General features: G+C 43.5%; 1 protein-coding gene across 1 annotated transcript in view; it reads left to right on the top strand.

The window, feature by feature from the left end:
* ift70 (intraflagellar transport 70) overlaps positions 1 to 14611 on the top strand; it is a gene marked incomplete at its 5' end in the record, with an annotated part of 79296 nt that overhangs the window by 31002 nt on the left and 33683 nt on the right. The window contains 4 exons of the mRNA XM_078206269.1: positions 3516 to 3569; positions 8213 to 8278; positions 10685 to 10761; positions 13966 to 14176. Coding sequence (XP_078062395.1) covers positions 3516 to 3569; positions 8213 to 8278; positions 10685 to 10761; positions 13966 to 14176 — 408 coding nt within the window. The remainder of the gene's footprint in view (positions 1 to 3515; positions 3570 to 8212; positions 8279 to 10684; positions 10762 to 13965; positions 14177 to 14611) is intronic.

Raw genomic sequence — 14611 nt, forward strand, 5'->3', positions numbered from 1 at the left:
CAGCCCCGTGACCCTGCAACGCTGCCCCTCCAACACACGCCCCGTGCCCTGATTGCTGGTGTGTCTGCGCCAGCTCTCCACCCCCTCAGCCCATTTTGATTAGCCCCGCTTCCACCACAATGGCCAGCCCCAAACAGCCCTTCCCTCTCTCTGTCGCTGATCCAAAGTGCGGAGTGGTAGCGGGAACCACCCCCACCGATCTTCTCCATTCCCCCTTCCCAGAAGTTCTCGCCCTGGCCCTGCCCCCTTGGCATTGCCCGATACCCTGGGCATTGCCACTTTGTAGTGCCAGGCTGGCAATACCCTGGGGGCACCACCTCCCTTACCTCTGACTTCCTGTGGGGCCTCCATGGCCCCCTGCACTCCTAGTGGGCCCGGCGACTTCAATCCTGGGCCCGCTAATAAGATTCTAATCACAATTTGAATAATTTATTCAGCTCTGCACCGATTTCTAGCTGATGATGCTGGAAATCCGGTGGCTGGAACGTGTGGAGGTCATGGCGCGCAGCAGGCTGAGAGAATCGCCCCAAGGGAGTTCATGCTGAACCAATGTAAAACCTTAGACAACAGAGCTACAAACCATTCTGTTCACTGTATTAGAGGAAAGGATGTAATTGCACTGGAGAGGATACGAGGCGAAGGTCTTGAGGAAAGATTGGATAGGCAGGGATTATTTGGACTGAGGAGACTGAGGGGAGATTTAATTGAGGTGTATAAAATTGCGAAGGGTTTAAAATAGCGGGCCAGAACAGCCTATTTCCATTAGCAGAAAGGTCAGTAACAAGGAGGTATAAATATTAAACCAATTTGTAGATGGATTGGTGAGGGATGAGAATTTCTTTCACTTAGAGGATGATGGTCTGGAATTCATTGTCTAAAAGAATGGCAGAGGCAGAAACCCACACTACATAACAATAATACTTGGTTATACATTGAGGTGCCATAACCTACAGAGCTGGGATCAAGAACTGGGCGGTGGGATTAGACTGAATAATTCTATTTTGGCAGGTGCAGATGCAACAGGCTAATTGGCCTCTGTGCTGTAGATTTTCTTTGTTTCTCGAAATGGCTAACAATTTTTATTACAAGGTACTAAGTAATAGTTCTGTGTAGGAGCATTTTCAGAGACTATGTATTATGCTGGCTTTCAGGTGGAGGATTTTCTCTCTCAATTACAGCTCAGCTAACAAAGACTCAGGGAGACAAGTATTCTGGTTAAAGATGTTTTTTTATTTTCCAAGCTTGGTTCAATGCATGAGGGAGAGAGATTTGGGGCAGTTCCAAATCACTGTGAAATTACATCACGCTCAGTATTAGTTATACAATTTTCAAAAGTCATTTGCCCATCCCTTGCTCACACCAGCCGGGTATGAACCAATCATTGTTAGAATAGATTATTTACCTTGGCCAATAACATTTACTCCTAGACAGCATGGGACTGCGTGATCTGTTCGTGAACTTTAAATGTTTCTCACAGTCTCCTGATATGTTCCAGACAACTCTTATCCAGTGTCCTTGGTTAGTGAATATCCTATTCTTTAGGGCTGTCTAGAGACAAGGATAAGAGTTGCTTTTCCCTTTCTCTCAGTAGCTGCATTGTTCCGAGGAATGTATTTTTTACTTAACTGCGTCCCATCATGCCTGAGAGCATTGTGTTATTAACAAGGCACATGCTTTTAATATAGAGTTTGTTTTCAAAAATACCTGCCTAAACTCTAACAGTGGCTATATGTGCCCCCATGCAAACAGGATTTTTCATTATTATGTAACTTCTCTATACTCTATTCACTCTGATCTAATCTACCCTGATCTGTTAGTCTTTTAATTCCAAGTTATTCTAAATTCCCTCTTACATACTGCAAGGGATTATTTAAAAAAGGATTCCTCATCCATGTAAACACTGATTATCAGAAAAGATTATGTAAATGTGTGAAAAAAAGAATTGTTGAAAAACATTTCATGTGATTTACAAGGATGTTACCAGGACTGGAAGGTTTGAATTATAAGGGGAGGTTGGAACATTTTTCCATGGAGTGTAGGAGGATGAGAGGTGACCTTTGTAGAGGTTTATAAAATCATAAGGAGCATAGATGAGGTGAATAGACGAGGTCTTTTTTCCCCAGGGTAGGGGAGTCCAAAACTAGAGGGTGTAGGTTTAAGGTGAGAGGGGAAAGATTTAAAAGGGATCTGAGGGGCAACTTTTTCACACACAGGGTGGTGCGTATGTGGAATGAGCTGCTAGAGGCGGGTACAATTACAACATTTAAAATACATTTGGACAGGTACATGGATAGGAAAGGTTTAGCGGGATATGGGCCCAGGCATATGTTCTGGGGCCATGGGTTCAAATCCCACCACAGAAGCTGGTGGAATTTAAATTCAGTTCATAAACCTGGAATTGTAAAGTTAGTCTCAATGATGGTGACATGAAACTACCGATTGTTATAAAAGCCGATCTGCCCAGGAGATGTATGCTTTAGAAACCTCCCTCTCAACCTGTCCTGCCACTTTTAATGCCTTGTTCACATATGCACCCAAATCCTTCTATTCCTGCAGCTCCTTTCGAGTTTTGCCCTTTAGGGAAGAAAATCTGTCATTCTTACCTGGTCTGGCCTATGTGACTTCAGCCACATAACGTAATTGACTGAGCCATGAAATGTCCCAGGCAAGCCATTCATTTCATGGGTAATTATGGATGGGTAACTCGCCTTGCTGTTGACACTCAGATCCCATAAAAGAATAAAGGAATAACAAAATATCTGTGGAAGAAAATTGAGGCCTTTGAAGATGTGGATGCTAAGATGTTTGCTAAAAGTTCCATACATGCACCATTGCACAAATGGTAAGGTGCTTGAAATCGCAAGAACAAAAAGAACTCTGGAAAATGACATCCAGAAAAGCAAATGTCAGAATTTTGGCCATTTGATCAGAGCTGAAAAGTTCTTGCCCTCCATTTTACCCTCTGGGAATCAGAAAGAGAAGTTGACTTCAGTGTATCGGATGATGGACATCACAAAGCGGACACGCCACAATGGAATTAGATCCATAGATTCCCTACCGTGCAGAATGAGGCCATTCGACCCTTTGAGTCAGCACCGACTCTCCAAAAGGACATCTTCTCCAGACTCAACCCTGTCCTATCCCCATAACCCATGCATTTTACCATGGCTAACCCACTTAGCTTCCACATCTTTTGGTCACTAAGGGGCAAATTAGCATGGCCAATCCAGAATTTATGGCATACCATGACAACAGATCTCCTGATACGTACCTACATGCTGTAACAGCAAACAAATTGATCTTGTGCCTGGCATGCACCTTTTGAAATTCTACCCTGAATGGGAAAAGTAAAATATTTGTAGAATGTTCTATGCCCATTTTTCAAATCAATTAATGATACTTTTGCTTTGTATTCTCTAAAGGAAAAAGGTCAAAGCTGTCACAACTGAATAGATGAATGTTTAACAAGGTTGATTTATGGTTGTATAATTATCTGGATTGTTTTTATTCTGCAGTACTTGTATGAGTTCTTGGATGCCATGATAACCTGTCAGACAGCACCAGAAGAGGTAAGAACTTGTTTTTCCTCTAAAGGTTACAAATGTTCTTTTGAATTCCACAAGTTGCCTTATACTTCACTCAGTAGAACCATATTCTCACAGAGTGTAAACATTAAACCAAGAGCCAACATCATTAATAAAAAATAGGCTTTGCAATTAACACTGTAGGATAAGGGGGGCCAGGGTGCTGCCATGGTAATATCACTTGACAAGTAAGATTAATGCCCTATGTACTTAAATTCAAATATCACCATAGGATTTTATTATTTCATTGGATTAGGGCATTGATGGCTGGTCACCATTTATTGCCCATCTCTAATTGCCCTTGAATGGCTTTTAGTCCATTTCAGTGAGTATTTAAGAGCCAAATGTATTGCTGTGGGTCTGGAGACACGTGGGCCAGACCAGGTAAGGACGGCAGATTTCCTTCCCTAAAGGACATTAGTGAACCAGGTTTTTATGACAGTCAATGATAGTTTGATGGTCACTATTCCAAGACCAGCTTCAATTCCAGATTTTTATTAATTAATAATCTGAGGAAAGGCAGGGGCCTACTGGTATTGTCTAATGATGACCATGAAACCTTTGCTGCAAAAACCCATCTGGTTCACTAATGTCCTTTAGGGAAGGAAATCTGCTGTCCTTCCCTGGTCTGGCCTACATGTGACTCCATACCCACAGTAATGTGGTTAACTGTTAAATGCCTTTTGAGATGGCCAGGCAAACCAGTCAAGGGCAATTAAGGCTGGGCAATAAATGCTGGCCTTGCCAGTAATGCCCACATCCCCTGGTTTAAAAAAATACCTGAATGCTGAATTTATTTTTCCCGACTGCTTAAGAATTAGGCCACTCAGCCCATCGAGTCTGCTCCGCCATTCAATCATGGCTGATATTTTTCTCATCCCCATTCTCCTGCCTTTTCCCCATAACCCTGATCCCCTTATTAATCAAGAACCTATCTATCTGTCTTAAAGACACTCAATGACCTGGCCTCCACAGCCTTCTGTGGCAAAGAATTCCACAGATTCACCACTCTCTGGCTGAAGAAATTCCTCCTCATCTCCATTTTAAAGGATCGTCCCTTTAGCCTGAGGTTGTGCCCTCTGGTTCTAGTTTTTCCTACTAGTAGAAACATCCTCTCCACGTCCACTCTATCCAGGCCTCGCAGTATCCTGTAAGTTTCAATACGATCCTCCCTCATCCTTTTAAACTCCAATGAGTACAGACCCAGAGTCCTCAACTGTTCCTCATACGACAAGCTCTTCATTCCAGGGATCATTCTTGTGAACCTCCTCTGGACCCTTTCCAAGGCCAGCACATCTTTCCTTCCATATGAGGCCCAAAACTGCTCACAATGTTCCAAATGGGGTCTGACCAGAGCCTTATACAGCCTCAGAAGTACATCCCTGCTCTTGTATTCTAGCCCTCTCGACATGAATGCTAACATTGCATTTGCCTTCCTAACTGCTGACTGAACCTGCACGTTAATCTTAAGAGAATCTTGAACAAGGACTCCCAAGTCCCTTTGTGTTTTTGATTTCCTAAGCATTTCCCCATTTAGAAAATAGTCTATGCCTCCATTCCTCCTTCCAAAATGCATAACCTCACACTTCCTCATTATCTTCAAATCATGACATCCCTACACTGCAGAAGCAGGCCATTCGGCCCATAGTTCATGTTACTACATGAGAAATTTGTGTCCAAACATAATACTTTATGATTAAAATTGAGTATAGATGAGCCCTGGGTGCACCCTAATCTATGAGGAGTACAATGTTGGTTGAATATGAAATGGAGTTATAAGGGGGTCGCCATTGTGAAACCTTAGAAGATGCATTTGGAGGAGATTCTTGGGATCATTGGTAGAAGATCTGTTTTTTTAAAGATCTTTGAGAGACCTGACTTCTTTGAAATTATATATACTCTATTTTTAAAACTGATATATTTTGCTTATCATACACTTTCCCCATTGGTCCCATTTTGTGCCATTCAGTAAAAACAGATTTGCCTAAAGTTGTGGTCCTTGTCATACATGTCAGTAGTGTAGTCTGAGTTTTTTTTTAACCAAGCAGTATTTTCACGAGGAAATCGACCCTAAAACAAAGGAAAATCCTGTGGGATCTCAGTCACCCGCAGCAGCATTAAAGGAGGTGGCTGGTATTAAAGGGAGCAGTGGACCTGAACTGAAGATCTCTGTCCAGCATTTTGATGTCAGTGGTCAGAGGGCATGGGATAGGGAAAAGTAGTGCTTTTCCCTTCTGTCCTGGGTGGCATCATCTTTCCACCTCTGCGGTCAGTCTGCTGTTCCACTTCACCCCTGCCACTCCAGCCAGTACTGATCCAGCTGTGGATCGGAAGAAGAGTAGAGAAATTGGCCACTGCTGCATGCTTCATTGTCTTAAATTTGGCAGGATGGGATCCCTGCTAATGTGTATTCTATGTTAACTCTTTCTTCCCTTCTATATTCCCTGCTTAATCCCACTGGCATTGAACAGAATAGTATGCAGAAGAAGAAATGGTTGTCACGAGAGGCCACAGGTTGAGGGTGCTGGGGAGTAGGTATAGAGGAGATGTTAGGGGTAAGTTTTTCATTCAGAGGGTGGTGGGTGCGTGGAATCAGCAGCCGGTAGTGGTTGTGGAAGCAGATTCGATTGAGTCTTTTAAGAGACTTTTGGATAGGTTCATGGAGGTTAGTAAGATAGAGGGTTATAGATGAGCCTAGAAGGTAAGGAAATTGTTCGGCGCAACTTGTGAGCCAAAGGGCCTGTTTGTGCTGTAGCTTTTCTATGTTCTAACATAGGGCTTGTTGGCTCCTGTCACAGAATTATAGGATGGTTACAGTACAGAAGGAGGCCATTTGGCCCATCGTGCCTACACCAGCTCTCCGAATGAGCAACTGACCTAGTACCATTTCCCTGCCTTCTCCCCGTAATGCTTCAATCGGGCCTGCCTCCACCACACTCGAGCAGTGCATTCCAAACCCCAACTACTCGCTGCATAAAAAAATTTCTCCTATCACTTTGCTGCTTTTACTAATTACTTTAAATCTGTCCCCTCTCACTCTTGATCCTTTCACAAATTAAAATAATTTCTCCCTATCTACTCTGTCCACACCTTTCATGATTTTGAATATCTCTATTAATCTCTCAACCTTAAAATAAAAACAGAATGCTGCAGGTGCTGGAGATTTGAAATAAAAACAGAAAATGGTGAAAGATCCTAGTGGGTCTGACAGGAGATATATCACTCTTCTTCTGAACTGGGCAACTACTCCAACTGTGACTGAACTGGCGTCTCATACAAATTTAACATAACCTCTTTGCCCTTGTACTCGATGCCCCTATTAATAAAGATGTGGAGATGCCGGTATTAGACTGGGGTGGACACACTAAGAAGTCTCACTACACCCAGGTTAAAGTCCGACAGGTTTATTTGGTAGCACAAGCTTTCGGAGCACTGCTGCTTCATCAGGCTCACCTGATGAAGGGGCAGCGCTCTGAAAGCTCATGCTACCAAATAAACCTGTCGGACTTTAACCAGGTGTTGTGAGACTACTTATTGTGCCTATTAATAAAGCCCAGGATGCTGCTTGCTTTATTAATTTCTTTAACAATGTCTTGCCAACTTCAATCATGTATACACTCCCTGCTCCTGCACCCCACTTAGAGTTATATCCTTTATTTTATATTGTCTATTTGTTTTCTTCCTATCAAAATGAATTGCTTCACACATTGTTGCACCTGGAGTATTATGTGCAGTTTTGGTGTCCTTATCTGAGGAAGGATGTCCTTGTTATAGAGGGAGTACAGCGAAGGTTTACCAGGCTGATTCCTGGGATGGCAGGTTTGTCATTTGAGCAGAGACTAAATCGGTTAGGATTATATTCACTGGAGTTTAGAAGAGTGAGAGGGGATCACACAGAAACATATAAAATTCCAACAGGATTAGACAGAGTAGATTCAGAAAGAGTGTTCCAATGGTGGGGGAGTCCAAAGCTAGGGGCCATTGTTTGAGGATATGGATATCTTTTAGGACTGAGGTGAGGAGAAATTTTTCACCCAGAGAGTGGTAAATCTTTTGATTTTGATTTATTATTGTCACATGTATCGGTATATGGTGAAAAGTATTGTTTCTTGTGCGCTTTACATACAATCTGTGAAATTCACTACCACAGAAAATAGTTGAGGCCAAATCGTTGTTTGATTTCAAGAAGAAATTTGATATAGCTCTTGGGGCTAAAGGGATATGGGGGGGAAAGGGGGATCAGGATATTGAATTTAATGATCAGCCATGGTCAAAATGAATGGCAGAGCAGTCTCGAATGGCCTACTCCTGTTTCTAGTTTCTATGTATAGTCTCTGGCCCTTCTACCATCCTTTTACTATATAAATCCCTATTGAAGACTGTCATTGTGTTCTTAAAGTTGTATACTTCACTTGTTCTCCACAATTTGATATGAGAATCATGAATGATATAACACTGTCAGAGACTTGGAAAAAAATCTTTGAAAGGATGTTGCCCTTAGTAGCCTTCTGCTGAGAGGTTTTGTCGCAAAGAATAAAACATTTGTGGGATATTTACATTTTTGGTTTTGTGATTAATTTGCACCATTTTCAAACAACACCATTTCTAATTGATTCTGCATCTTACAGGCATTCAGAAAGTTTGATGAAATGGCAGGTAAACTTACTGAGCAGTTGCGGAAATTGACCAAACAGGTAATTAATTAATTACAGAAACAATTGACCACAATTTAGATTGTATGACATTCATTGGTCTTATTCATTGTTACTTATCACTCCACCTGTTTAGCTCATCAGTACCACTGAGCTGTACAAAAATTAGAACTGTGTTTTAATCTACCAGTGCACTTCTGGCTCTTAATTTATCAAACTACTACCATACCCCTGATGAATCTGTAATTACTTATCCCAATTGTTATACAGCTCAGATTGTTTTCTAGGCAAAACCCACAGTTTGGAAAGACAAAAGCTGTAATAGCTGTTGGCTATTTTTCCATTGTTCAGGTAAACAGTAGAACAATTTCTAACCCACTTCATTAAAAATTTACTAACATCACCATCCTTTATCAAAGTGATTTTCCCCTGTTTAAATTTAAACATACATCCAGGACAAAACAGTTCGCTTGATTGGCACCCCTTCCAGAAATATTCACTCCACCACCGAGACACAGTGTCAGCAGTGTGAACCATCTATAAACTGCACTGCAGGAACTCACCAAGGCTCCTTAGTCAGCACCTAAGGCCACTACCATCCAGAAGGACCATGGCAACACCCTCCAAGCTACTCACCATTGTAACTTGGAAATATATACCTGTCACTGAGTCAAAGTCCTGGTGCTTCTTCCCTCACAGCATGATGGGTGTACCTACACCGCATGGACTGCAACAGTTCGAGAAGACGGCAGCTCGCCACCACCTTCTCAAGGGCTGTTAGAGATGGGCAATCAATGCTGGCCTAAGCAGTGACACCCACACCCTGTCACATTCCATGAATGAATAAAAAAAAGTTTCAGATTACCAAGTTTTTGTAGGTCTGATACTTGTCATGGATTTAATTACTGTTTTCCTCACATGCGTAACTACATAAGAGTGAATTGAGCTTTATTTAAAAAGAGGAAAACCTTTTGCTTTGAGGCTGACAGCACACTTCAGTTTGCTGATGGACCTCTTCTATCCTCTTTTGTTTCAGTTTTTTCAGGTGATCAGCACTTCATTCTTGGAGAAGCTTGACTTCACTCTGTCTTATGTCCTTTCAAGTTGAAATATTGAGGCCCAAATATTGTGGTAAAGTAATGGTTATGTTATTAAAAGTGGACAGCAAATTCCAGCAAAAATTTTGTAAGAAGGTATTTAGAGGTAATCATAAAATCCCTACAGTGCAGAAGGCGGCCATTCGGCCCAGTGAGCCTGCACTGACAACAATCCCACCCAGCCCCTATCCCTGTAACCCCACATATTTACCCTGCTAATTCCTGCGAACCCACACATCTTGGGACACTGAGGGGCAATTTAGCATGGCCAATCAACCTAACCCCCACATCTTTGAATTGTGGGAAGAAACCAGAGCACCTGGAGGAAACCCACGCAGATACGGGGAGAACGTGCAAACTCCACACAGACAGTGACCCAAGGCAGGAATTGAAACAGGGTCCCTGGCGCTGTGAGGCAGCAGTGCTAACCACTATGCCACCGTGCCGCCCTTGTGTACTAAAGGTATTGGCTACAAAAGAGTTAAATGTCCCAAACTTTAACTAGAACTAGGTCAGGATTTGGGTCAGGAAAAAGATTGGAAGGTGGAGTAGGGAGTCCTTGGCGGTCTAGGGGGTTCCAAGCCAGAGAAATTTAAAGGTCAGAGAAGGGGATGAGAGGCTGGGGTTCAGGAAAGACCAGAGTCTGGAGCTAGGGGGAGATTGAGGCTGAAGGGAGATCATTACACTTGGTGAGCTGGGAGGGGAGGGGAAGAGAAGTAGTAATTGGAAGGGTTGATCAGTGGCAATGTCTGCTTGTGGGTGCTGGTGAAACAGTTAAGTAGAATCCAGCAGATGTGAAAAGGCCTAACTTCAGCAGTCTTTGTCTCACTTTAGCCACTAGGTTGCCTGAGGCCCAGAAACATGTGCTGGCAGGGGTTATGTTTAAAATGGTGGTTAAATATGAGGCACACAGCCTCATTGAAATTGACAGCATATCTTCTGGGATCAAATTGGTTGCATGTATGCAGCCTGCCTGTATTAAAACTGGAAGTGAGTGGCTTGGAGCAATAAATGTAGATTTTTAAATATCCCAGCTGACAAACCCATTTGTTTTCAGAAGTAAAATTTGCCCCCTAAATAGTTGGATATATGTTTTTATCAAAGACAATTTTTTTCAAATGCATTATTTTACTTAGTTTAACCAATCTTGGTCCTAATTTAAATATTGGATATTTTATTGTTGTTTTTTGAGAAAGGCTTACATTGGTAGCTTTGTGAAATCTGGTATTGTTCAAGTGTCATTTTAATGTCGTACTTCAGTAAGTTAAAGAAGAGAATGATATGTTCTATCTTTGATGTTAAAAGAAGGCTTCTAATAAAAACAAATTAGCAAAGCTTATTTTCTATTTAGGTACAGGAAGCGAGGCATAATCGAGATGATGAAGCTGTGAAAAGGGCAGTGAATGAGTACGATGAAGCACTAGAGAAGTGAGTTGTATTCTGAAATATCCTTCAAAAATCTGTTTGTGGTTGATAATTGTTGGAAGGAAGTAACGTGTAGGTTGTAGATATAGATATTCTACAAGTAAAGACTTCAACAGCAGGCAGTTTCTACCTGCTTCTTACCTCCTTCAACCTATCATTAGTAGACATCCCTTCAGCAGCCCAAGGTCCATGTTCTGGAATGTCTTAATTGTCCTTCCTTCACAGTCCTCTTTTGAGAGCCGCCTTAAGATCTACCGCTGAGGCTAAGCTTTTAATCACCTCTTCTAACAGGATGGCCTGAATTTTACACTCTCCTCCCCACCCCCGGCGGATTTTGGGACCGGAGAGGAGCGTGAAATAGCATAGACAGGATTCCCTCTGGGATCCCGTCCAACCCGAGTCAGACATGATTTTATGGTGGGGTAGGCAGGTCCTCAGGCTGGGTGGGAGTGAGGCAGGCCAGGTCATTCTCTGGTTAAGGGGGAGGGGGGGAGGCAAATGGTTCTCTGAAGTGGGGGGGGAGGAGAAGAAGCCAGATCATTCTCTGGGGAGGTGAGGGGGGGGAGGGAAGAAGAGGTGGGTCAGATGTATGTCTGGTGGTTCGGGGGGAGGAGGGGGACCCGATCGTTCTCCTGAGGGGGGGGGGGGGGGGGGGGGGAGGTGGCGATCATTCTCTGATGGGGGGGGGGAGGTGGGAGGGAGGTGGGTAAGATGTATCTCTGGTGGGGGGAGGCCCGATCGCTCACTGGTTGGGGAAGGGAGGGAGGCCAGATGTATGTCTGGTGGGGAGGGGGGGAGGTGAAGGTGCGGACTGCTGCCACTCTGCGGGCGATCGGTGGGGGGAAAAGGGGGCAGAGGGTTGCGATTGGTTTGGGTAGCAGGGGAGGGGTGGATGGATAAGGGGGACAGTTATGTTGTGGGGGTGGGGTGATGTCAGTGGGGGCATCGCTCCAGCTTTTCGCTCCCGGGCCGCTTTATCCACTTTTTGGGGCCCGGAGCAATGTGACAGGAGCGCGTTTTTTCAATTTTTTTTTCACTGCGCATGCGCAGTTGAAAGCTCCGATCGGAGCAGCAGCGTTTTGGGCGCGATAAGCCCCGCCCACAGCACGATTCAGACCCGCGATTTTTTTTCAGGCTAAGTGCGTATGGGGGCACCTGAGAACAGTTTTCCAAGTCGGATCTGAATACTCCCAGATTCAGCACTTAGAATTAAAATGGTAAAATCGGGCCCTAAGATGCAATTTAGTATGGTAATCCACCTAACCTACGCATCTTTGGACACTAAGGGGCAATTTAGCATGGCCAATCCGCCTAATCTGCACATCTTTGGACATTGGTCAGATGATTTTGATTTGATTTATTACTGTCATAGGTATTAGGATGCAGTAAAATGTATTTTTCTTCTGCGCTTTATAGACAAAGCATACTGTTCATGGAGAAGGAAATGAGAGAGTGCAGAATGTAGTGTTACAGTCATAGCTAGGGTGTAGCGAAAGATCAACTTAGTGCGAGGTAAGTCCATTCAAAAGCCTGATGGCAGCAGGGAAGAAACTGTTCTTGAGTCGGTTGGTGCGTGACCTCAGACTTTTGTATCATTTACCTGATGGAAGAAGAGAATCCGGGCGTGAACCCTGTTTTTCGCCTCTTGCGATGATACCGCACTGGACTGCTGGTGCCATCAGGCTGATTTAAATATTTACATCTTAATTTTAATATTATTAGTGAGCCCAGGACAGAATTATCTGCACCCACTTGCCTTACCGGCCTCTGCAGTGGTGGTCCTCACCAGTGAGGATCACGCAGGCCCTCGACTGGGGCAGCGATCGGCCATGGTGGGTGGTGGGAAGAAGCGGGGGTCGTGATCAGCCGGGAGGGATGGGGGGTTTGAGAAAGGGTTGCAATCAGCCTGGTGGGGAGGGGAGGGGGGGGGGCGATGGGATTGACTGGGGTGGGGTGGGTGGGGAGAGCGGCGGTGTTGAATGAGGGCTGTGATTGGCTGGGGGCGTATGTTGGGGCCGCGTGTGGCCAGGGATTTTGAACAGCGGCCGCAATTGGCTGGGGTGGGTGAATGGGGGTGGCAATCGGTCGGTGGGTGGGGGAGTATCAGATTCCCAGTGGACTAACTGTGTACACTTTCCACAGTCCAGTGGGTGATCATGTACAGGTGCAAATGGCGCCCTCTAGCAACCATCAGCCAGCATCCCAGCATGAATAACTCCGTCCACTCCCCCTGTTGGTGCGAATCACACTTTGCCTCATTTTTTCCTCAGTGGTATAAGATTTGAATTTTTCTCTCATTCAAAAATAGGTCTGATTCTCTCCCATTTTCACGCTCATTTGGCTTAGAATTTTTTTGGTAAGATCGCCCCTTGCATGTCAAAAATGAGTGCTTATCTTGTTCTCCCAGCTATTCATTTAAAGGTTTTCTTAGACAAATCAGCACCCTGTGAAACAGATCTGAATTCTTAACCTATTCCTCACAGGAAACAGAATATAAATATATTTCTTAAAGCCACAGTATCAACACACCTGGGCTGGAGAGTTTAGTTATGAAGAGAGATTGGATAGACTGGGGTTGTGTTCGTTGGAGCAGAGGAGACTGAGGGGGGACATGATTGTGATGTATAAAATTGAGGGATGTAGATAGAGTGGACAGCGAGAAACTTTTCCCTTTGGTGGAGTGATCAATGACTCTGGGGCATAGATTTAAAGTAAGGGGCAGGAGGTTTGGAGAAGATGTGAGGAAAACCTTTTCACCCAAAGGACGGTGGGAGTCTGGAACTCACTGCCTGGAAGGGTGGTGGAGGCAGAGACCCTCATAACGTTTAAGAAGTATTTAGATGTGCACTTGTGATGCCAAGGCATACAAGGCTATGGCCAAGTGCTGGAAAATGGGATTAGAAGGGTGGCTTGTCTTTGATCAGCGCACACATGATGGGCCAAAGGGCCTTTTGACTCCGTGACTCTAATCTCAGGATTAACGAGTAGCCCTTTCAGGACTGCAACGAAATAAAACTTAGTGTTATGAATCTTTAGCATTGTCTACCCCAAAAGGTTTTGAACGATCCATCAGAATATATTTAAGATTTTTTTTGTGTCTCAGGAAAACATCGGATATTGGGAGCAGGCACAATCTTATTGAATGACAGAGCAGACTTGGATACTCTTCCTACTATTTCTAATGTCCTTTCATTCTTATTTTGTCAGGTATATTCCAGTGCTTATGGCTCAGGCCAGAATCTATTGGAACTTGGAAAACTACCAAATGGTTGAGAAGATCTTCCGCAAGTCAGTGGAGTTCTGCAATGAGCATGATGTTTGGAAATTGAATGTTGCCCATGTTCTCTTTATGCAAGAGAATAAATATAAAGAGGCAATAGGCTTCTATGAACCGATTGTGAAAAAGCATTACGATAATGTAAGGCACCAACATTTGCATGCAGTTTTACTCTAAAACCATAGTGATGTTTAAGTAATTCTGTGTCCCTGATGATTTTATTTAACACTTGTTATTTACAATCTAATGGCAATTGAACTACTATAAATGAAAGCTTGATTATTTAGATAATGAGTAATGACTATACACTCGACCAGCATTTAAAATTATTACTCATTGCCAAACATTTGTGGGATACTGTATTCTGATATGCACTTTCAACTAGGTGGTCAAACTTGTGCTCATAACCTGAGCTTTTTTGCTATCTTAGAGCCAGACACAGAATCCTTTAATTTATATTTAACTTGAAAATAATAACTTGGTAAAGGTGAGTATGAGACTTCAGTGATGACAGTCAACAATCACTAGCTACTTTTTTTCTGTAAAGTATTTTGGAAGTATTCTTCGTATGTCTGA

The sequence above is a fragment of the Mustelus asterias genome, unplaced genomic scaffold (assembly GCF_964213995.1).
Source record: "Mustelus asterias unplaced genomic scaffold, sMusAst1.hap1.1 HAP1_SCAFFOLD_1395, whole genome shotgun sequence".
NCBI lineage: Eukaryota > Metazoa > Chordata > Chondrichthyes > Carcharhiniformes > Triakidae > Mustelus > Mustelus asterias.